Source organism: Mirounga leonina, unplaced genomic scaffold (assembly GCF_011800145.1).
Source record: "Mirounga leonina isolate KUSES-001 unplaced genomic scaffold, KU_Mleo_1.0 Mir_168, whole genome shotgun sequence".
NCBI lineage: Eukaryota > Metazoa > Chordata > Mammalia > Carnivora > Phocidae > Mirounga > Mirounga leonina.
In genome coordinates, this window is record NW_023270426.1 from 12458011 (window position 1) to 12480195 (window position 22185).

Here is a 22185-nt window from a genome sequence, read left to right on the forward strand (position 1 = left end):
ATCTATTGCTATATTGGTTGAACTTAACTAAATATAAATAGGGATACACAATTACATTTTTAACACTTTATATAAAATGGTGAAGAGTATTATCTTTAGATGACATATCTGTCCAGTTATGTTCAGAAGTGAATTTTCTCCAAGATATTAAAACCTGATACTGTTTTACAATTTGAATTAACTCAATTGATGACAAGTGAATAACTATCAAAGGCAGCCCTCAAATATTATGAATCAATTCACTACGTGTGAAGCATTTTGAGATTCTTATACACATTTTGGAGGTTTAAATCTTTTGTTTTTCTCAAATGAAGCCTTTTTGACTAGGATAATTATTCTCTTCTCCCCCCCCACCTTAATTCTAATTTTAAACAGGTATTATTAAATCCCACTGAAATAGGCTTCATGCAGATGTATTTGTTAAAACACCCCTTTATTGACTGTGCAGTTATTAACAATTCACATTTCACTTTATCTACTGAGTGGAAGAGCATTTATTCTTTCATTAAAAAGTTAAGCCCTTAGGGCAGCAGCAGGGATGCAGAACCTTCTTCCTATAAACTGCACTGTCCAGTGAATGTGAAAGGGCTTCCATATTAATACAAAAGGGAAAATAAATAAAACAAATGGATTTCTCCCATCCTCCATTATCCCCTTGCTGCCAATATGCTCCTCTCATTTTATAAAATGCCAGCAGGTAAACAGTTCCCACACTGTTCCCATACTTCCATCAGTCAGAAGAATAATGTCACCATATATTGGGCACCACCTAGTTCAGAACGTCTGTTAAGGCCGGGAAAGGCCATGGTTATGTCCTTAGGAAGACGCCGTCTGGACAAGAGTGGGTGGAGGATCATGAAGTTGTCCTCCAGCTTCCAGCACCTTGCTGCTCAAGTTTCTGGAGCTGCTTTTCAAGTTTTGGGATGTCTACTCGATGCATCATCAGAAACTGGCCATTTAAATGGAAGACGGGGATGTCAAATTTATACCTTTCATACCAAGCAGAGTTTTCTGGAAGTGTGATGTCCACCTCCTGTAAAATAAACTGAAACAGAGACAGACTGAAGCTCTGTACTTAAGAGAGCACGGAATGATACAACAGCCACGATGCTAACCGGATGCCCAGACTAGCTCTCATGCTGAGGGTTTTTGCTGCTGTCTGCCTGTCTGAGGTCCCCAGTGATCTCACGTCCCCGATTTCCACAACTTGATTTCATTATATTCCTTAACTCTCGGTTTTGCTATTTTGCTGTCACACCTATTACATTCAGTGTCGGGTCACTACTCCATTCCCGGTGAAATAAAATATGTCCCAACTGGGAAGCTGAGGATCAGGACAGATGTGCTTTGCATGTGAGGATGGGAAAGGCGTCATGGTTCGCTACTGGAAAACACTTCCATGGAAATGATAGAGTAAGATAAAATGAATGGGGACACAAGTTTAAAGAAAGCATGAACATTGCACCTGCTAGTTAGCTTTGATTCATATTAAGAGTCAGAGTAAGAAAACCAGTACTGCTCAGAGAAAAACACTTAGGGGTAATGAGTTTTGTGGAAATTAGCACTGAAATCTCTCTCTGAAGAACAGAAAGAAAACTTAAATGAAAAATCATTTAATCTCTTTCCAAAGAAAGGATCCAGGCAGATAATCTATACCACATATGCTATCCATTCCATATACATAAAGCCACATTGCATTATGCAGGTTTCCCCTGCTTTTCGAAAGTTTGCATCAGGCCACGTAGCTGTTACGAAAGACCTACATTAGTACCTGTTTCGCTAACTGAAAGAAAACCTGAGAAGGACTTTTGCTTTTGTGAAAATAGCATTCGGTGTTTGTTTTGCCATTCTAGAGGCAGTGCCTCCCCTGAGCAGCAAGAGTGGCACCGCCACGCTCCTTCCCTGGGAGCCTGCCTGCAGCATCTCAATACCAAGGCCTTAGAGCTTTGAACTGTGTGAGCATCTGTGCTTTGTCTCGGTCTATTCTGTGCCTCCGGCAGCAAGAGGTGTCCTAAAGTATCAGAAAAGCCTGAGAGAGGTTATTTTTTTGGGTCTGGGAATGATAAAAAAATTCTCCGTAAACGAATGTTACTTGCTTCTTTGCTTCACTCCACTTGGGCATATGAAGGTTGGATAGGAACGCTCTACTTTCAGGGAGAGTGGGGAGCCTGTATTACCCTGTTTTTGTAAGGCTCCAGTATTTCCTTGGCTTCATGACAAAGGGGGCATGGATCCTACGGGAAGGAAAAAATAAAGCCATTAAATTCAAGGAATGGCACGCAGCCTGACAAAAACCACAAGAAGCAGATTATACTTATTTTAAAGGACTTGTTTTTTTTTTTTACCAGTTTAATTATACTGTTTTATTTCCAAAGCAAAACATTGCCATAGAATCTTATAAATAGCTAGTGTTTCATGGTAAATGGGCTGTCAGCATTTTTTAGTTGTTTTGTTTTGATTTTTCACCATAAATCTATTTATAGATATACGTATACACACATATAATAAATTTAGATGCTTACCCTTGTTACACACGTATGTGTGTATACATTATATACATGTATGTACCTATCACATATACATGCACATACGTCTAAATGTATTACATACATGCACACATCGATACATACACATACACTACATTTAGATGCTTACATTTTTTGTCACTGACTCTATCTAATTGATATCAGGGAGGATAATTTTCATTGATTTATAGTCTCAGGGCTTTGTCCTTCCTGTGTCAGGAACACGTTTCTGGCCTGGCTGACATCACCAGAACAGCTTAAAGTCTGTTTTGAAGTGGAGGCACTGGGCTTTGCCTGCCTGTTTTTCCTCATCAGTCCACAGGAATAAACTCATTGAGATGAAGTTAGATAGTGATTGCCCCACCATCAAAAAGGAAGAAATCCCTATTTACTTCGGGTGATGACTGTACCAACTCTTTAATGGTCTGCCTGTTTTCTCATTGCAAGTGTCAGCAGTAGGCTTCCCAGGTTAATTCTCCACCCGAGGAACAAGCAAGTTTTAGTGCCGGTTGTTTATCTTCTTTAACTGTCTAGTGGAGAAGTCTTTTGAGAATGCTATGGATCTTTGGCAGATTTTAAACTCTTCTCAGCCCTAGACTCTAGGAACAGCTACTAGCTGTAGGTTCTCTTGCATGAGCTCAAAATAGACTCGCCATTACTGATGCTTATAGAAAAACCTGCTTTTTAACATGACAGGAAGAGGTGAGCTGTTATGTAAAAGAAAGGCCCCTCCTCCAGTTTAACTCCCAGCTTGTTTTGAAATAAGGACCCAGATCATCAAAAGGCAGTTTTTCTTCATTAGGGTCTTTCTGGCCCTAACTTCCTGGTTCAGAGAATTAGGCTCATCATTTATTACGAGCCTCATCAAGAAACAGATTATGGATAGTCTGTGATGTTTTAAGATAATCACGTTGAAATTTTCTAAGAAAGTTTCAAAAAGTCAACAGAAGATTTTAAAAGCAAAAGCTGTTCAAACAAGAACAAGCTAAAAGTACCAAATGTACCAACATTTTGCTTTCATGGTAAAAAACTTCAGTTGAACCTAGATCAAGTTTTCTGTTTTGTTTTTGTAATCATGGACGTTGGTGCAAATTATCCTGTGTATATGTATTTTTATTAGGAAAGGTTTATCAAGTGTTAAAGAGGCCTATGAACTGTAAAAGGGTAAGACCCCGTGGTCTGGGCCATTCAAACCTCCTTCTCTAGGATTTTCCACGGCACCAGCAGACCACGTACTTACTCTATCCCTAGAATGGAATGGACATTTGTTGGGTTGGCCAGCCCACTCCCCTTTCTGGTAGCAGGAAGGCTGTGGATTTTGCCTCAGAGGAACTACTCTCAGCATGTGGCTGACTACAGCCCTGAACAAAAAGGGTAGAACACTTGACTTAGGCTGAGGCAGTCAGGTGCACTGTATCCCTCTTGGCTCAGGGATTGGCCAATCTTATTATATGCCTAATGACACAAATCAAGGGTTCAATACAAATTTTAAGCTAGGAAGATTAGTGTGGCTTTTTTTTTTTTTTTTTTTTTTTTTGCAGAGGTCTTCAGCTAACTGGCTGTCGTTCAAACTGAAAAATAATGCAGAATAGTTAGGCTGAGTGAGTACCACTAACCTTAAGGGATTATTTTATTTTTGTGGCTAATTCTCATATGCATTTCTCATGTAGACACAGATGATGAATTCTTTTTATTCCATAATTTCCAACAATGCAATATATATTTATGGATATGAAAAGCAGTTTATTCTCAAGAAGAAATTCAATTTTAAAAAACTATTTTAAACTTTGTTATTAGACACCCATCAGATATTTTCAGATTGCTAAAATGCCTGCAATCTGAAAAACATTAAACAAGACAACTTTTTTTGCTTGAATTGGGAGTATTATTCACTAAGGTTAAGTCTATTACCCTGTGCTTTATTTCTTTTTTTGATTATATATCACACAAAGTAATGTTAAGTAGCAAAAGGAAATCGGTGATATTTATATTACAAATTTCAGGGGGGGAAAGCTCTTAAAAATTTTAAACAGCTATGGCTTAAAACTCGTGTTAGGGATAAGAAAACAAGGACAGTTGTACTTGTCAATCCTTGTTATTTGTGGCTTTCATATTTGCAAATTTGCCAGTCACTAAAATCTATTTGTAACCCCAAAATCAGTATCTATGGCACTTTTGTGGTCATCTACGGACATTTGAGGACATGCACAGAGCAGTGAAAAATCCAAGTCACCCTAAGTGCACATTCCCAGCAGAGGTCAAATAAGACAATGATCCACCTTATTGTTTCAGGTCTCGCACTGTCAACAAGTGTCCTTTTCATGATCTACTGGGTGCCATGCTTTTTGCATTTTTGTGACTTTTGTTGACTTTGCTATTTAGAATGGTCCCCAAGCAGAGTGCTGAAGTGTTGTGTAGTGTTTCCAAGCATAAGGAGGCTGTGATATGCCTCATGGAGAAAATACTGTGTTAGATAAACTTTGTTCAGGCATGAGATATGGCACTGTTGGCCATGAATTCGATGTTAATGAATCAACAATATATATTAAATAAAGTGTCTTTAAACAGAAACATATGCCAAACAAGGCTATGTATTGATCAGCTGACAAAAATGTTGTGACCAGCAGCTCACTGGAATCTAACCCTATACCTCCCCTGGGAGCACTGTTTTAATATTCACTAATTCAGTGTTTGTGGTGACTTTATGGAACATACCCATCACAAGAATTAACTGTATTTCTAAGTGATGTATTTATAAACATCATCTCTCTTCTGATAGTTCTTCCTTCCAGTGCAGGGATCAGGAGACTATTAAATATATTAGTTTACCCACTGAAACGTGTGAGCCAACGAGGCACGTGGCTAGAAACCAGAGTTAGTAACCGTTGTAACTGCAACTGAAAAGTGGAGGGACAGGTCTAAGGACAGTTTATTCCATTGCTTTCCTTTCAACGTTCCCCCCCTCGCCCCCCGTCGCCACCCGTCTTAAACGTACAACTTTCTTCATCCAACAATTTAACACCTTTCGTTTTTGAAGTAGTAATTTTACTTTTTCACTCTGTACCTTTGTAAATAAGGTCAGCACAGGCAGAACGGTCTTAGAGGCGGAGAGATTTCTCAGGAGGAGTTGAAGGGAGTATTTGGCAAGTTGCACGCTATTTCCTTGAAACCAGGGCATCTTAATTCTGCCAAAAGAAAAATAGACCAGTAAACTTATGTGCCCTAGATTTTGCTGTTTATAATATGAACAGTAAGCTGCAAGCCTGTGATGGAATTTGAAGACCTGAGAACTACTTCTTGGACTCCAGGAGTGTCAGAGAGGCCCAGATGTTTGGCAAGTCTCCATAATGCCTCAACATTCACTGTATTCCAAACAAAACAGAATTTAGAATGGGAAAATATCCATATTTATGGATGAGCTGTGTGCCTAATCACTTGGTTTCTGCAAGCAAACTGCATGGGTTTGTTAATTTGAATACAAAGTTAAGTTTCACCTGCAGATTGTGCCAGCATCCTGATGATTCCCTAAAATGGGGGGTGGAGGGGTTTCCTGAGATGGTTCTTATTTGCAGAGATAGCTTATCTTATTGGCAAGCATTCAACAACACACAGCCACCGTCATGGTAAAGGAACAGTAAGTAAGGAGCACAAGTCCCCAGCTGAAGGTTAAGGCTGTCACTTAAGAGATCCATGCCCCACTCTGCTGCAAAAGATGGGGAAACACAGAGCTGTGCTAAGAGGAACTATAGGGGAGAATTAGGTCGAGTTGACTTGTCAAAAGCAAAAATCTACTCAACTTCTTCAGTATTTTAAAAGGAGATTGCCATCATTTTAAAAAACATACACAAATGTACTACTGTTACTACTGGAGATACTCCAATACGAACAGCTTGGTAATAGCAGCATGTCAAACACTAGGCTTTGAAGCTCCCTCATCTTGCTTCTTTGCTCGATATAAGACAGCCTACTTATTCCTACTTATTCTACTGAGCCTCCAGCTTTGTCCTTAAAACTACAGATATGATAATTTCATTTTTAAAACACATATGCACCGTTGACTTTATCATTTATCAATATTCTCAAAATGAATTCATTCTTGGGATCTTCATTTCTTAACTTTGCTGTACTTTCTCTCTCCAACTTCATCTCACTTTCCCCTCCCTTATCTTGGCAAGCTGCAGCCATAAAGATTCCCTTTCTGTTCCTTGAATACCTAAAGATAATTTCTTTATCAGGATCTCTGTACTTGCTGTCCTTCCGCATGAAAAGCTCCTAAGTAGCTTCTCCTCATTTGGCCTGGGTCATGCCTTAGTGACTACCTCACCAAGGTTGGCCAGCCCACCACGCTCCAGGATCCTTAGGCCTTGCAACAGTTTTCTTTTATCTTTTACTGCTAAAATGATTTCTTTACCTCTATCCCCCTCTACTACAATGTGATTTCTATAGAGGCAGGTACTTGTTTGCCCCAGTGTCCCTGAGCATCTATAATTAAGTTGGCACATAGCAGGTATCCAGATATTCGAATATTTAAAGTATTGGAGTGAACCTTTCTCCACCTTTTTAGTCTCACCTCTAACCCTGATCACTCATTGTGCACAGTGGTCACTAACTGAGCAGAGCTCATGTCATGACTAAAGGTTAGTATTCTTCAGGGTGCCCATAAGACTGTGGGCCAGGGCCCTACAGCTGGTCCCAACCCCTTCACTACCAGCTCTGATCTCTGCCTGTTCTGCTCCACAGAGCATGACTATATTAATTATGTGCTAACCTCTAGTTCTGACTAGGCTTCTTAGGGTAAGATTAGCCTTAAACTCATTTCAAACAGAATGATATGATTTTAGAGAAAAATACCAACCCCTGTCAAACTAGTGTAAAGACCACAGGACAAAAAGATTGGATTCTGATCTGTGAAAACAATAATCTTTCCTTCACTCTTAAACTCGTAGACTTCCACTTCTCCCTGGATCTCCCTGCTAACTAAATGATCTCGATAACGCATAAAAAGGGAATGTGATGAGCACTTTGCAAGGATCTGCTACCCACCATTATTCCAAGATGGAAAGTGGATCTAAACAATTTCACAGTATGCTGTGCTACTCTCAACTAAGTGTTAAGCCCTGGTATACACATTTTCCATAAATTGAGCCGAATCAGCAACTCCAATAGGTGAATGTGGTCGGAGACAACAGCTTCTAAGCATGGCTTTGTCTACCCAGGATATAAATGAGGGGGGGGAGGTAGAATATTAGCCATTTTTACACTAGGTAAAAATTTCTGCATCCTTGGTTTTGGGAAAGCCCTATAACCACAGTGGCACATCTTCCTAGGGAATAGAATTAAAGGAGCTGTACTATATGAGAGAAAGCAAACAAAAAGATTAGTTTCGTTAAAGACAGAAAGATAGTTCTTGGAAATTTGGGCCATTTATGGCAGTGACCTAAGACAACCACCAGGATAGTGAACCGCAGCTACATGCTTTTGGTGGAGGGATTTAAGGTTTATTGATGTCTGGCTGGTAAGGAAAGGAGAACTTACTGCTTTTACCTAGCTGAGTTGAGACTGGGGTGTTAAGGCTTTAAAAAAAAAATTCACATTCACAAAGGAAATCTGCTTCAGTATTTCCAACATGACAAAACACAGCATGTGGTCTTGGTTGCACCCAAGACAAATAAAACCTGTCATAGTAAACAGAGTTGCTATTCATTCCAGATTTGCTGGAATATTTGTTCATCTAACCCGGAGAGCTGAGTCTTCAGTGATGCTGCAACCATTCTGTTTAAAATTAGTTCTCTTTCCACTGTTAGTCTCCACTTCTACCTTTTCCCATGTATTTAATCACTTAAACATGGCACATTTGTTTATGGAGAAATGCATTAGCATTATGCAGTTTTACTACCTGCATATTTTCCAAATGTCCTAAGGCACATGCATTTTACCACACTGTTAAATGAACTTCTTTCTTAGAAGCATCGTATTAGAATATTATATTAGAGTATGATATTTAAAAAGCTCCCTATACCTCTTCTAGGCAGAAATAACATCTGAAGGCTAAAATCCTGAACACTGGAGTCCACTTAGTTCTAGAAATAAATGAAAATAATACACTCCCACTGCAACTGTATCATACTCTTCTTGGAATATTTTATTAACTCTGTAAACCCTAACACTATTGCTGTCAATGTCACACTCACTGAATCGTGCCTTCTTGAAGTAAAATCTTAATAACAGGCTACCCTGTCAATGTGACATTTTCATTAGTTCTATTATTTTTTGAGCAGTATCTCAGCATTATAAAAAAAATACTCTGAAAGGTGGTTTCCGCCTGTGAGCTCATGACTTGGGAGAGGACACCACCTTTTTGATTATGTCATTGAATTTAGTCATGGGACTTGTGTCCTTACTACGCACAGACACAATTTTATCCTTTGTATTTTGTCACATGCCTCTGTATATGAGCAGAAAGAGCTGTGTTCATAATATCAAAGAAGCACGATTGGGTCACCTTTGTCACAGGAAAACAAAAAAAGAAAAAGTAAAAGGCGTAAGACTGGATTTAGAATGTGCCTAAAACAAGTTCCACAGCCTGACAATAAAGATGGTGACTCCTGCTGTTTCAGGCCCACTGCTGCTCAGAGGCGTGGATCAGCCTGACAGAGAGAGGGAACGCTGGCCGTTCAACAGACTGAGGCTGACTCCAGTGGTCTTTACGGCAGAATCAAATACAACATGGGGGAGGACTGACTGGACCCACTCAGCCCTCCTTGAAGCAAGATACGGAAGATAACTTAACTTTATAGCATTTTCCCTGTGAGGCACTCAAGGGCATACCATTAAAGCAACTGATTACAGTACAGAAAGAAGCCAGGGTCGTTTGAGCCTTTATTAAGGATTATTCATTTCTTGCATGAGGAGCTGCTCAGACTAGGGCTGCATATCACTTAGGTAGGGCCCCTGGATTCTTCAAACACTGTGTGTGTCTGATTAGAAGGGAAACAACATTGTTCTCGCCTGAGCAGAGAAACTGACCTTCACTGACCAGAATTTTTATTCATACAAAAATCCTTTGGCACGCAGAATCTCCAAACTCACATGATCCCTCATCAGCAAGCTGCAGTGTTAGTTCATGTGCAAAATGAAGAAGTCTGTATAAGCCCAGGTACTGCCTTGGTTATTAACAGGTAATGTTGGAGCTTCTTCACAAGAGTATAATGTAAATTTAATGCTGAGCTGACATTAACCAAACACTATTACAGTAGCTCTAGCTGAACGTGTGTTCCATGAGGAGGCTCAGGGCTTCTGTTTAGTCATTTGTGCCATGTGAGATGTTAAGCCCTCATTTCACATTCATTACCATCTAAGTTAATGTTCCTTTTTTTACCCAAGTGACTAGAAACACTCATGTGTGCGCACGCATGCGCGCACACACACACACACACACACACCACACCTCTACTGGGAACAAAAGCCCATCATTTTAGATTACTGAAAGTTTATGTAATGAGATGAGGTTGCTCTTAGCAGACTTGTCTGGGTCACTGGGCTCGACTTAATGCAGGGAAACAGGGACACATGCTGCCTCCACCTCTCCCAAACAAGTGGGAGCCTAGCCTGGGATTTGGGTGACAAGGAGAAGCAGCATAAAGGGACATCACCAAAGCTGAAAATGAAGCAGATACTATAAGGTGTCAACTCCAAAGAGCTAAGCAGGGCAAGAATGAGGCTACAGAATAGAAATGGGGAGTGGGACCCTCACTCACTGGCATGGGTGGGATCGCGGGTGCTTTTCCAGCTCCGCAGCCTCAGCAGCCAGAGGACCAGGCCAGGGGAACTGCCTGAGAGGTGGAGCCAGCCGAGACGAGATGTTGCAACAAAGATCCAAGCTAACCACCCACCTGTAGGCCCACTTGTACATGGTGTCATGCTCAGCTTCATTCTTTTCTTCTTTATTTAAATTGAGGTATAATTAACATAACATTTTAATTAGTTTCAGGTGTACAAACATAATGATTCGATATTTATATATATTGTGAGACAATCACCATAGCTTCATTCTGACCATGGAGCTGGACTGCTGATTTGATCCCACATAACACATGAAACCATGAGTAGCCCTACATCATGCCCCAGACCTGGGGAGCAAGAAGCAGCTTCTCATACCACACATCCACCTCACTCCCTGTAGCTTCTATTTCCGGATTTCAATGCCAACAGGCTCACCATACAGGGGGCCAGAGAAGGCAGTAGAAAATCAGTCCCAGAAAGGAATGACTGGTCACATGAGTGCCTAGGAACAAAACCCCATTTTCTTTCCCTTCAAATTATTACCATGACAGTGGGATTTCCCAGTATCTGGATGTCTCTATTCCACTGTCTATACTCAATGGTGCTACGTTAATTTGCATTCAACACCGTTCTGTTAAGTTCTTTAATTGTTTGAAGGGTGGGCCTTGCCAATACACTAAGATTATAATTTCACTGAAGTTATTCGAATCTACCATTTAACATGTGTGTTCTGTCTCTGTATCCCACCTCCTTCAAATTCTCAGTAAAATTAAGCCATTTTTTTTTTCTTCATCCTCTTTGGTGTTTAGCCCATTTTTTTCCCTCCAAATAAAACTCTCACATGAAGTCACCTCCACATACTAGATGCAAGCAACAGGAATAATAGAGGGATATACTTCAGTGGATTCAGGAGAAGGGAGTTAAATTCTTAACTGAAACAATATAAATACTGGAGGGATTGCAACCAGGACATCCAATGGGCACCTTTAAATGCTGTAAGAGAAAGGAAGAGAAGAATACTGTGGGCTGAGATCAGAGGTGGTTTCACAAGAGTAGGATCCCAAATCATCTAGGATTTGGGTATGTCCAAAAAAGGGGAAACATTCCAAAGCTGGCGTGAGACACAAAGGTGTTGAAGTAGGAGCGCCGTGGTCTGTCTGATGGGAGGCACTGAAGGGTTTTGAACAAGAGAGTGTTGTGATAAAAGCGATGTTTTGGAAGACTGATCTAGCAGCAGCATGCAGGATGGACGTCAGAGGAAAGGAGAATGGAACGTGGGAAAGAATTAGAGGTCATTTAGAACAGCCTAGGTGTGGGAGGAGAGTCATCCATTTATTCCACAATTATCTGATGTTTTCCATGTGTTAGGGGCTCTTATAGGTGCGGGGTGCAGTGGTGACCAGGAAAGCAAGGTACCTGCCCTCCTGGGGTCCATATTCCAGTGACATTAAGTCAAACAATGTCAGAGAGTGACAAGTAGAGGAGAGGGAGTAAGACAAGGTGGTGTGATGGTAACTGAGGCAGGTCCTTGAAATAAGTACTCTGAGCAGGTGTAGTAATAAAGTTAAGGCTGAGACTAAAGGATGAGAAGGTGCAAAAATCTGAGGTAGGAACATTTTGGAGAGAGGAATAGTAAATGCAAAGGCTTTAAGGTGAGGATAACCTGAACTTGCTGGAAGAAACAAATAGGATCATGTGGCTGGAGCACAGTCAACAAGGGGAACAGTGGCCGGTGACAGGGCTCAGCAATCGTCTGTGGGGGTCCCATCACGTAAGTCTTCACAGGCCATGTTGAGGTTTTAATGACAATTAGATTTAGAAGAAGGAAGTGATATGATCTCATATATATTCTAAAAGACTACTTTAGCTGCTGTATAAAGAATGGATTGCGGGTGTGGGGGGCAGGGACCCCGTTAGGGGGCCACTGCAGTAGTCAAGGTAAGAAAGGATGGTGCTGTGGACAAGGACAGAAACGGGGCCAACAGAACTTGGCCATGAACTGGATATGAGGAATTGAAGATGCAGTGAAGACAATTCCAGTTTTGGCCTTGAGCCTCTGGTGGGTGGCAGTGCCATTTACTAAAATGAGGACAACTGAAGCAGGAATAGATTGAAGAGTGTGAGGGACCGGTTAGGAACAAGTTGGAGCTCATGGACAGAGTGGCATATACAGGTTTGGTATTTAGGAGAGGAGCTAGGGCTGAAGATAACAATTTGAGACTCCATCAGTTTAGGGACTGTATTTACAGCTATGAAACCAGATGAGATAATGTAAATAATACAGAAAAAGAAAAGGGCCCAGAACAGATCTCTGAGGCAATCCAACATTTAGAACTTCTGTAGAGAGGAGCCAGCAAAGGGGGCAGAAGGAAAGGATGGTGAGGTACAATGGAAACGAGGAAGGTATGTCATCACAGAAGCCAAGGGGAGAAAATGCTTCCAGAATGGGAACGGGGCTGGTCGAAGAATCTACCACAAATCAGATGGGATGGGTCTGAGGTTGCTTGAAAACAATGAAATCTTCTAACCGAGGCCTACCCCTAAAGTGAACTACCTGTCTGGTTCTTACCTAAAATAACATCTTAACTAAAAGTGGTTATTTCTAGTGAGGATGGAGGTAGTGGGTTGGGGAAGAGTGAAGGCAAAAGTTGATTGGGTATCTTCAAAAGAGATAATAAATGTAAAAATCTCTGTATCAGTTACAAAGCAGAATAGAGAAATCAGCCTTAACTTTATTACTAAAATAATGCTAAAAGTAAGGTATTGTTATTAATAATTATGATGATAAGGAGCACCAGAGTGGCTCAGTCATTTGAATGTCCAACTCTTGATTTCGGCTCTGGTCATGATCTCAGGGTCATGGGATCGAGTCCTGCATCAGGCTCTCTGCTCAGCGGGGAGTCTGCTTGAGATTCTCTCGCTCAAATAAATAAGTAAATCTTTAAAAAAATAATGATAATGATGATTCTGTTGACTGAAATGTGCTTTTACTGGCCTCAAAAGTAAGATTTAAATCTCTACTATAGCAGTCTCAGAAATAGGGAATTGCAAAACTGAAAAATATTTCAAACAGAAGTAGCTGAAAATTTCAGACTATGGGTATTACTTAAATAGGAATTTCTAAGACAGGATATCGCTGATTAAAGCAGCAGCATATTTATCTTCTACTCAAGATGTCACTAAGTCCAGTTGAGACTGGATATCTAGACCTGCTAATACCTTGGCACCCAGTATTGGCTTAGCTTCCTCAGGCTTCAGAAAATTACAGAACAGGACACTGAAATCTAGTTTTCGAGTGGAGGTTTCCCTTTGATAGGTTTTGGACAAAGGCCACTTTCCTTCCAGTTGCCCTTCCCAATACCTGCCATTATATTTTCAAAGATTAAAAAATTCATCTATTTTACCAGTTGAGGACAACAACCCATGTATATCAAACAAGCTGCCTAGGTAATGGTAAAGTTGGATTTTATTGATTGTCTTTCAAGACAACTGGTTCCAAAATAATTCTGAATAACTTGTGTAGAGAGGTCAAAATAAATGTAATGTAAATGTAAATAAACACAGCTCCCACTAAGTCATCAGCCAGGGGAATTAAGCACCAATGGGATAATTCCTCATTTAGAGTTTCAGAGTCACTCTTCAAAGAGTTTCAGTTGGAATTCAGCATGTTTGAATTCCTGGGTGCATTTTTGGGTGAGGATTTTATAAATATAAACCCCAAAGACAGGCAACTGCCACTGGTTAATTCTAAAATGCTGGGCAGTTCCTCATCTGCTTAAGCTTCAGCTTCATCAACTGGACAACAGAAATGCTAGCCCTTGTCCTGTTCTCTCATTTTGCAGAGACAGGGAGAAACTGTGCCCACAGGCTTTGATGTCAAATGTCCTGCTTATCGGAGAAGGGGCATCACACACTGAAGAAATGTCATGGCAATAACCCAGGGCTTTGAAAGGCCCCAAAGAATCTGAAGTCATTTGTAACTGTAGGAACCTAAAATGCTAAACCATTTAAAGAGGACCAAAGTTCACGCAGAGATCCAGACAGAGGTGTAAAGGTGCTTGTTCACTGCACATTTGCTTCTCCAGCTCCTCAGTCATAACCGGAAGCCCTGGCATCTGAAAAGACCCAGTAGAGGAGGTGACATCAGCGTTGCCAGGCACTCATCTTGCAATGTTTGAACATCTGAGATGGAAAAGCGCCTCCAAAGGGGAAGAATGATGTCTTTTTCTCTTACTGTTTGACACATTTTAAAAAAATAATTTTTAATGACAGACCCTCATCATCCCTGCATTCTTCTCCACATCCACAAGCACCCGTGTTTGCCTCCCAAGCTGACAAATGTCAAGTGGAAGGGGAGAGGAATCTTTAGTGTAAACAAGAGTTTGTTTTAGAATCTTTGGACCTTAGCAGTCACACTTTCCAGATCATTGCTTTAGAAGAGTCTGCTCAGTAATGGGGTTGGTACACATGAAAATGTCAGGGGAGGATTTCCAGAAAAACATTCAGCTGAGAGAAGGAAAATGAAGATGCTAATCGGAAACAGTAGTGTACTCCTACTATACATTCCCTCTAGCACCCCGGGCGTTCAGAGGGGATTCTGGACTCTGCTTTCTGTTAACACAGTAGGGCTAGTACACACCGCACCCCTCCTCTCATCCCAAAGACACTGACTCAGCATCTGGCCTGGAGCCAGAGAGGCATATTCTGGATTCAGAGTGTGCAACAGTGTTCAGTACAATTAGGACATAATGGCTGCAAAGCTGTTCCTGAGAGCCAAGAAAACCTGAATAATGTGGCTGGGTTATATCATACATGAGGGCTTAATAGAGTTTAAAAACCAATTTGAAAATTCCTTCATTCCATAAAGATGGCATTAAGATGAGGGCAAAATCATTCTAGTTCAAGGGATGGGAACAAAGTGCATAAGGACTTATGCTGACTCCTTTCCACATTATCCTTCTTAACCAAAATGACCCATCCCCTTTGAAGATATCTCTGATACTTAATGCTGACCCAGAAAGAAGGCAATTTCCATTAAAACATCTTAGTTTTATTGTACCCAGCTAGTAATGCCAGTTTCCTTGCTATTTACAAAGCACACAGTCCCATTTCCAAAAACAACTATTTGCAATTCAAAATCCATCCACCCAGGCAAGGTCTTCCATTCATCACTAATACCCCACCATTTCCAATTCATCTTGCCAAAGAGACGAATTTATCTTCATGACCACACAACACCTGAAAGATGTTTCATTCATTTTTAGCCATTTTGTAGCAAATGACTCTGGAAACTTTGAGTTACTGAATTTGAGCATTTTCTTGGACTTGTGATATCAACAATACCTAGGCCTGCTCAATCTGAACGTTGGGAACATGTTCTCTTGAGCCATGCACCGACAACCCTCAGTGATGTCAGATTCTACAATCCTCTGGATCCCATTCTGTTACTTAACATCTTTCATGGGATATCTTAATATTTTGGAACTGGAGGTGACTTCAAAGATCCCCTTGCTTTATGGATAAACTAATGTTTACCTAAAACCTTTCATATTGCATTTTTCGGTTCATCTTTCTGTATTTTCTCCTTGAACAATGGCTTATTTTATATACATAATGAAACCAACACAGAATTTTCAGAACTAGAAAGGATCTCCATGTTCAACCTCCTTTCTTCCAAAAAAAAAAAAAAAAAATCTCAGAAAGCTTTAAAACATAAATCCTCATAGTATACCAAACAACTGATAACACATTATGTTTAAGGCTTAATTTAAGGATGGAGAGTGAGGAAAGCCTCTGCTTCAGACAGCAGAATTCTTTTATTTTAAGAATGAGGTTCTGGTTTCTAAATCTAAGAAGATACAGATTAATTTCATTTTTGAACCTGGAGAAATAGGGCTGAACTTAGATCTCTTTTTTTTTTTCCACTCTTACGTCCTAGGCTGCCCCAGCTGACTGAATTTCTATTAGATAACACTATCCTTTCTCTTGGCTGACTGGAAAAACTATGTGTTTTAAAAAGTAAAGAGTTAAAAAAAAAAAAAAATCAAATAACTCAATCTCACGTCCTTCCTCCTGACTGAACTAGAAGCCATTTCCCCACGATTTCATTATTATTGCACGTGTGAAACCCCAAACCCGGCATTAGAGTAACTGAATGCATCAACCAGCTAGAGTATGCACATGTTATGAAATACGGAAAAGTCCAGGAACAAAGAGAGGAAGTTCATTTGTTTCCAGAAGTAACATTCTGGTTTCTGCTGCAGTCCCACCAGCAACAGAAGGAAGCAGTGTATCCCACAGGCCTGCCCCATTACAACACAAAAAGCTGTCAACTTTGAACTCCTTGGGAAGTTTTAGCAAAGTAGAAAAGATGATAGTGGCTTTCTTTCAATATTATTTGGGCAACCTAGCCTTAAAAGAGGGACCAGACATAGATTATCTATCCTTAAGGAAGGACCAAATGAAGATATTAGTGACCTAAGTAAACTCGTAATTTGGTATACCTTCAAAAGGACAGTCTTCAAATATTTGCTCAACAAGTCTTCGGGTGAGGAGTTGAGCATGGCAGGCCTGGATGGAGGGGGACAGGGCTCGTGGAGCCTTTCAGCTTGCTTATTCCGTTAAACACAACCAAGGCCCTATAGCTAATCAGGTCATATCTCCTTGGAAGGCAGTTTGGTAACTGCCTGTAGATTCTCAAATGTGCACTTCTCTACTCCAAGCTGTTGATCAAGGCATTAGTAGCCGCAGTATTTAAAACTGCATCTAGGAAGCTCTTGAAAGGTTATTGTTTTATAATCCTTTTCTCTACCTCTTGCATTCCCAATGATGTTATAGATCCAATCGCCCTTCAGGGACACTGTCTTTTCATTTCTATAACATGCACTGTGCCAGGTATTAGAAATATAAGAGTGATTAAGATCCTTTCCCTGCCCTTCAGGACCTCACACCTTGGGCAGAAGAAAAATTTACAAACAATACAATACTGCAGTGGTGAAGACTGTAGCAGTAAAATGGTTGTTACCAGATACTACTGGTGAAATGCTCTGAAATCGTGGGAGATGGATATCTTCTTAAAATAGAAGGTATTTTGAATTTTGCCTCTATCTCTAGAAGCCTTATCTTTGGTAAGGATTAGAATAAAAAAGAGTGATGTTTCCATGCCTCCAGGTTCCTGTAACTGTAACTGGAATGTTAGGGATGTGGGATAATGATCTATGAGAAACTTAGCCCAAACATTTGATTTTGCATATTTTTTCTCAAATGATTTTGTCCCTGAACTTGCCATGTGATACTACTAGGGGAAGGATGAAGGAAGCCTGCCTAGTCTGTGCTACCTGTCTGGATCCCTGGATCCAGATGGTTTCTCCCCTTCAAAATAATTGCAAACAAGATTAAAACTGCATGCAGGAACTATCCCAGCTGGCTTCTGGCTTCCCCTGATGTACACTCCTTGAATAAAGCAGTGGCAAAATTAGATTTAAAATAAGGAACATAAAAAACCTTAGTACTTGTACTGTATTACCTCAAGGTCCTGCTACGTGTGAAACCCCAAACCCGGCATTAGAGTAACTGAATGCATCAACCAGCTAGAGTATGCACATGTTATGAAATACAAAAACTTAAAAAAAATAACTTATTTTGAAGGCATATCTCCACATTGCCTCCAGGTACTTAAGAGTACAACAGAGCCAGGCATCTGGAATAAAATAGAAATACAGTCCAATAAATTCCCGAGTTGGAAAATCCTCATTTCTATTACCTCACCTGCCATCAATCCATTTAAATAAAACCACATAGCCACATTTTCCTCTAGTGAAGGAGACAAAAAAATATTGATTCTTCCTCAGCAGGCAGCCACGACTGACCACAGCAAGTATGACGAAAGAACATTTGGGGAGTCTGCCTGTCTAAAGCACCAGCCAGCCCCACCAATCTTAATTTTTCACAACCGGAACTTTCTGGTTCCATGCAATTCTTCAGCAGAACGGGACCCAGGTTATTACGCTATGACATTTCACACAGAACCATGACAGTTCTGCCTTACCCTGATGTTACCATGATCACTCAATTATTCCCAGGGGAGACCTTTTTTTCCCAAGTGTTCCAAATCTCAGTGTATACAGCTCCAAATATTGGTAGAGAGTTTCATATGCATTTTCATAAGCTATTCTTCATATAATTACTAAATGAGGAGACTGTGGCCTGTAATAGCTACCTCAGCTTGTACAGTGCCATGCACACTGAGACACGGTTCCAGTGGCTGCTTCACCAAAGCAATGTGTAGTTACAGAAGCCCTGCTTATGCTGGGAAATGTGCTAGAAAGTGTTGGGGGGGTATAACAGGTCCTAGACACTATTCCTATCCTGGAGGAGCTTATAGCTTGGGGTGTAGCTGGGCCATACTGTGTGTTTCTGGTAATATATATATATATAGTGTGTGTGTGTATATATACGGTGTATATATAAAAAATATATATATTTAAAGTGCCCTGCAATATGAAGTACTATATGAAATAACATTGAGAAACAAGAACAAAGACCATCCTGGCAAAAACCTTGTTAAGACAGCATTAGAACAGGCACTTGCCTATTCCCGTTAGTAATTTCGCCGGGACTTCTTTACCTCTGGACTTACTAAATATTGTATGAGCTGGTATTTATCAGGGGTGACCGACAAGGCTAAGTATTTGTTGAGAACTGTAGCGTCCCTGATTTGTCGTCACACTGTTCACCATCCAGGGGACTGCTTTTGCCAGGAGAGCAGAGAGGAGGTCCAGAAAGCCCCGGGACTCCCAACGTTTCCTACAGCACGTTTCCAACCTTTTCACCCCCACTTAAAGGTCAACACGGTTGCTCAAAAATATTTATTTAAAAAGGCAGTCATCTCCGCGGGCTGCCAATTGAGATTATATTGCCACTTCACAGAATTCAATCAAACCCGGGACGGGGCATCTGTGAAAAACTGGAAGAAGCGTGAAACTGAGCTGTTCTCTGCTTCCTCTTAAAAAACTGCCTTTTCCCGCTCGTTATTCTGTTCACTTCCCAGAGCGCCATTGCTCTCGCCGCACGCGCGCGCACGCGCACAAACACACACGTACAGACACACACACGCCTAGAATCCCCCCCCGGGGGCTCATGGATTTATGGCTCCCGGTTTAATTAAATTCCCTCTAACGACAACCGAAACTGGCAGCGTGTGGCCCGGCGAAGGGTTCGCGAGCCCCGCCTCCCGCCCGCGCGCGGCTCCGGGCGGCGACCAGGGCTCCCACCCGCCGCCACCGGGCCGCCCGCACCCACCTGAGCCGCCCGCCGCCTACGTCGCCGCTTCCGCCCGGAGCCCGGCACTTCCGCCCGAGCCGGCCCGGCGCCCGCCCAGTACCTCGCACTTCCGCCCCGGCCCGCCGCCGCTTGGGGTGCCTCCCGGGGTCTCACCGCCGGGGCTGTTTTCTTGGGGAAAGACAGACGCAAAAACCAAGGCCAAATGTTTAAAAAAAAAAAAGAAAAGGGACCGGCCCGTTTGGGGACCACTTAATAAGGAGCCACGTTTGAAAATGTGCAGTTCAGGCTCTTCTAACTCATCGCTTTCATTCACTCATTCATTCAGCGTTGACTGCCGTGTTCCCTGGGTCCCGGCTGGGCTAGGTTGTGGGGAACAAGATGATGAGTGAAACTGGCAGCTGTATACCGTCCCCAAAGTGGCAGTCACACATCAGGAAGTTATCCTTTAAGTAGGCCGTGCGTTGAGTGAGTTAAGTGCATTGAAGGGGAAGGAATGTGAACCCATGAAAAGACGGAAGTGATCTACCTGAAGAGGTAGCTTCTGGGTTGGGATGTGAAACGCCGGGTCGGACAGGGACAGAGCTCTGTAGGCCTGCAGAAGAGAGACTGGAGGGAGCCCGGCACCAGCAACGCACAGAAGACTAACTAGTGTGGCTGAGGCATAGAGGGAGTGGGGAGAGAGGTGAAAACAGGCTGCACAGGGTAGGCAGGAGCCAGGCTGGTGTTGTGCTAAGGACAGCTGGAGGAATTTTTGTTGTACTCTGTTTTTGTTTGTATGTGGGAAGGGGGTTGAACTGACGGCCTTTCCATATGCAAAGGATCACTCATCTTTGGGAAGGAGATGAAAGGGGTTGGGGTAGGTGAGAGCAGAATGCCAGCTGGGAAGGCAGGAGGCCTCTAAGTAGTCCAGAGCTGAGATGTGGGGGCTTGAATGGTGGTACTCTGAATAGAAAATGATACCTAATAAGAAGAGCAATGCTCAAAGCTAACATGGGTTGCTCACATCAGCTTTATACTCATTAGCTTGCTTAATCTTGAGAACCATCCTTTTAATCATTATTGGTACCATTTTGCAGATGAAAAAATAATTAATAACTTGCCCTAATCTCAGAGCTAGAAAATGGCAGAGATGGGACCCCCATCTCATCCCGTCTGACACCAGTATCTAAGAGCTTACTGCTATATATACTCAATATGTATTTAGTGATTTTATTTTATTTTTTATTTTTTAAAGATTTTATTTATTTATTTGAGGGAGAGCAAGAGAGAGCAAGCACAGAAGGAGAGTGGGAGGGAGAAGCAAACTCCCTGCTGAGCAGAGAGCTCAATCCCAGGACCCCAATATGTCGACCTGAGCGGAAGGCAGATGCTTAACCAACTGAACCATCCACGCGCACCATGTATTTAGTGATTTTTTTAAAAAGACACAAGACAAACCAAGGTCAGGGATGTATCCCCTAAACAAACCACACTGATGTTGTGATATTGTTGGAAGACGCATCTAGAAAGTAGAGTTTTCAAATGTGTACTTTATCACTACAGCATTTGCTGATAGCAAAAGAGGGGAATTTGTGACTGTCAATAGACGACCTATGATTATTTTTGAGTTGATACACCATGATAAGACCTAATCCCTTTCGGGGGTTGGGGGGAGAAAAAAGTACACTCCACTTAACAGTTGCTGATATAATATTTTTAAAGAAGTTATCTTGAGTCTACTTGTAAACACCTTAATGGAACATGCATAACTCACATTTTATGTGATGGAAAAGCTTCCTAGGAATGCAACTTCAAATCACCTTCCACATCTTATTTCTTATTGGAAAACAAAATAAATCGGATTTATGAAACCTGATTTCATCCACTGAAGGAAAAGAATGACTTTACCAAAGGCCAACAGTGAAGTCTTTTAGTGTTGGTTATGAGTAAATTTCTTTAAGGAGCCAAAAATTCACAAAAATCTTCAGAATTTGAGTCTAATTAGTAAGACTTTCTTGGGTTGTTCAGATGATGGCACAAGGTGTGGTACCTCCACATGACTGTTTGGGTTGAGGGCACAAATTCCATGAAATGGCTGGAAATCCCTGAGAACTCACTGTAGTCCATGTCCAGTCATTTAGGGAGTGCTTGGCGGAATGCCCAAAACCCAGACGACAAGCTTAGTCTCTAGGTAGTGGGCTCACAGTGCTGGGCATATGAGCTTGTCTGGGAAAATGTATGGAGTCTGACTGGGAAAAATTATAGCCTCTAAAATTAGAAAACTGCCAAAGCAAAATTAATCAACATTTATTAAATGGTCACAAAATATAATACTGTGTCAGCTTCATTAATTGCTAGAGTTAATGTTCATAACAATTTCATTCCATTTGAAAACAGTTTTAAGATGAGATGCTCTCACCAACTGAGAGTTCCTAAATATACATGATGAGTGTTGAGAAATCACAGCACATTTTAAATTAGTTACTTTAGCCAAATAATTTTAAAAGAAAAATTATAAAATTCTTTGTAGAAAAATAATTACCTGTGGGATGTATACACATATTAACATGCTTGAAGTGATGTGAAAATAAGAGCATTTAGAGAACATGAAGGTCTT

General features: G+C 41.2%; 1 protein-coding gene across 1 annotated transcript; it reads right to left on the bottom strand.

The window, feature by feature from the left end:
- Positions 1-414: 414 nt before the first annotated feature.
- CUNH5orf63 (chromosome unknown C5orf63 homolog) lies at positions 415-19651 on the bottom strand. Its single transcript, XM_035014034.1, has 4 exons — positions 19608-19651; positions 5590-5710; positions 2178-2234; positions 415-1045 (listed from the first exon to the last, which is right to left on the bottom strand). The coding sequence occupies exons 2-4, from the start codon at positions 5701-5703 to the stop codon at positions 854-856; spliced, it is 363 nt and encodes a 120-aa protein (XP_034869925.1). The 5' UTR covers positions 5704-5710; positions 19608-19651; the 3' UTR covers positions 415-853.
- Positions 19652-22185: the final 2534 nt, after the last annotated feature.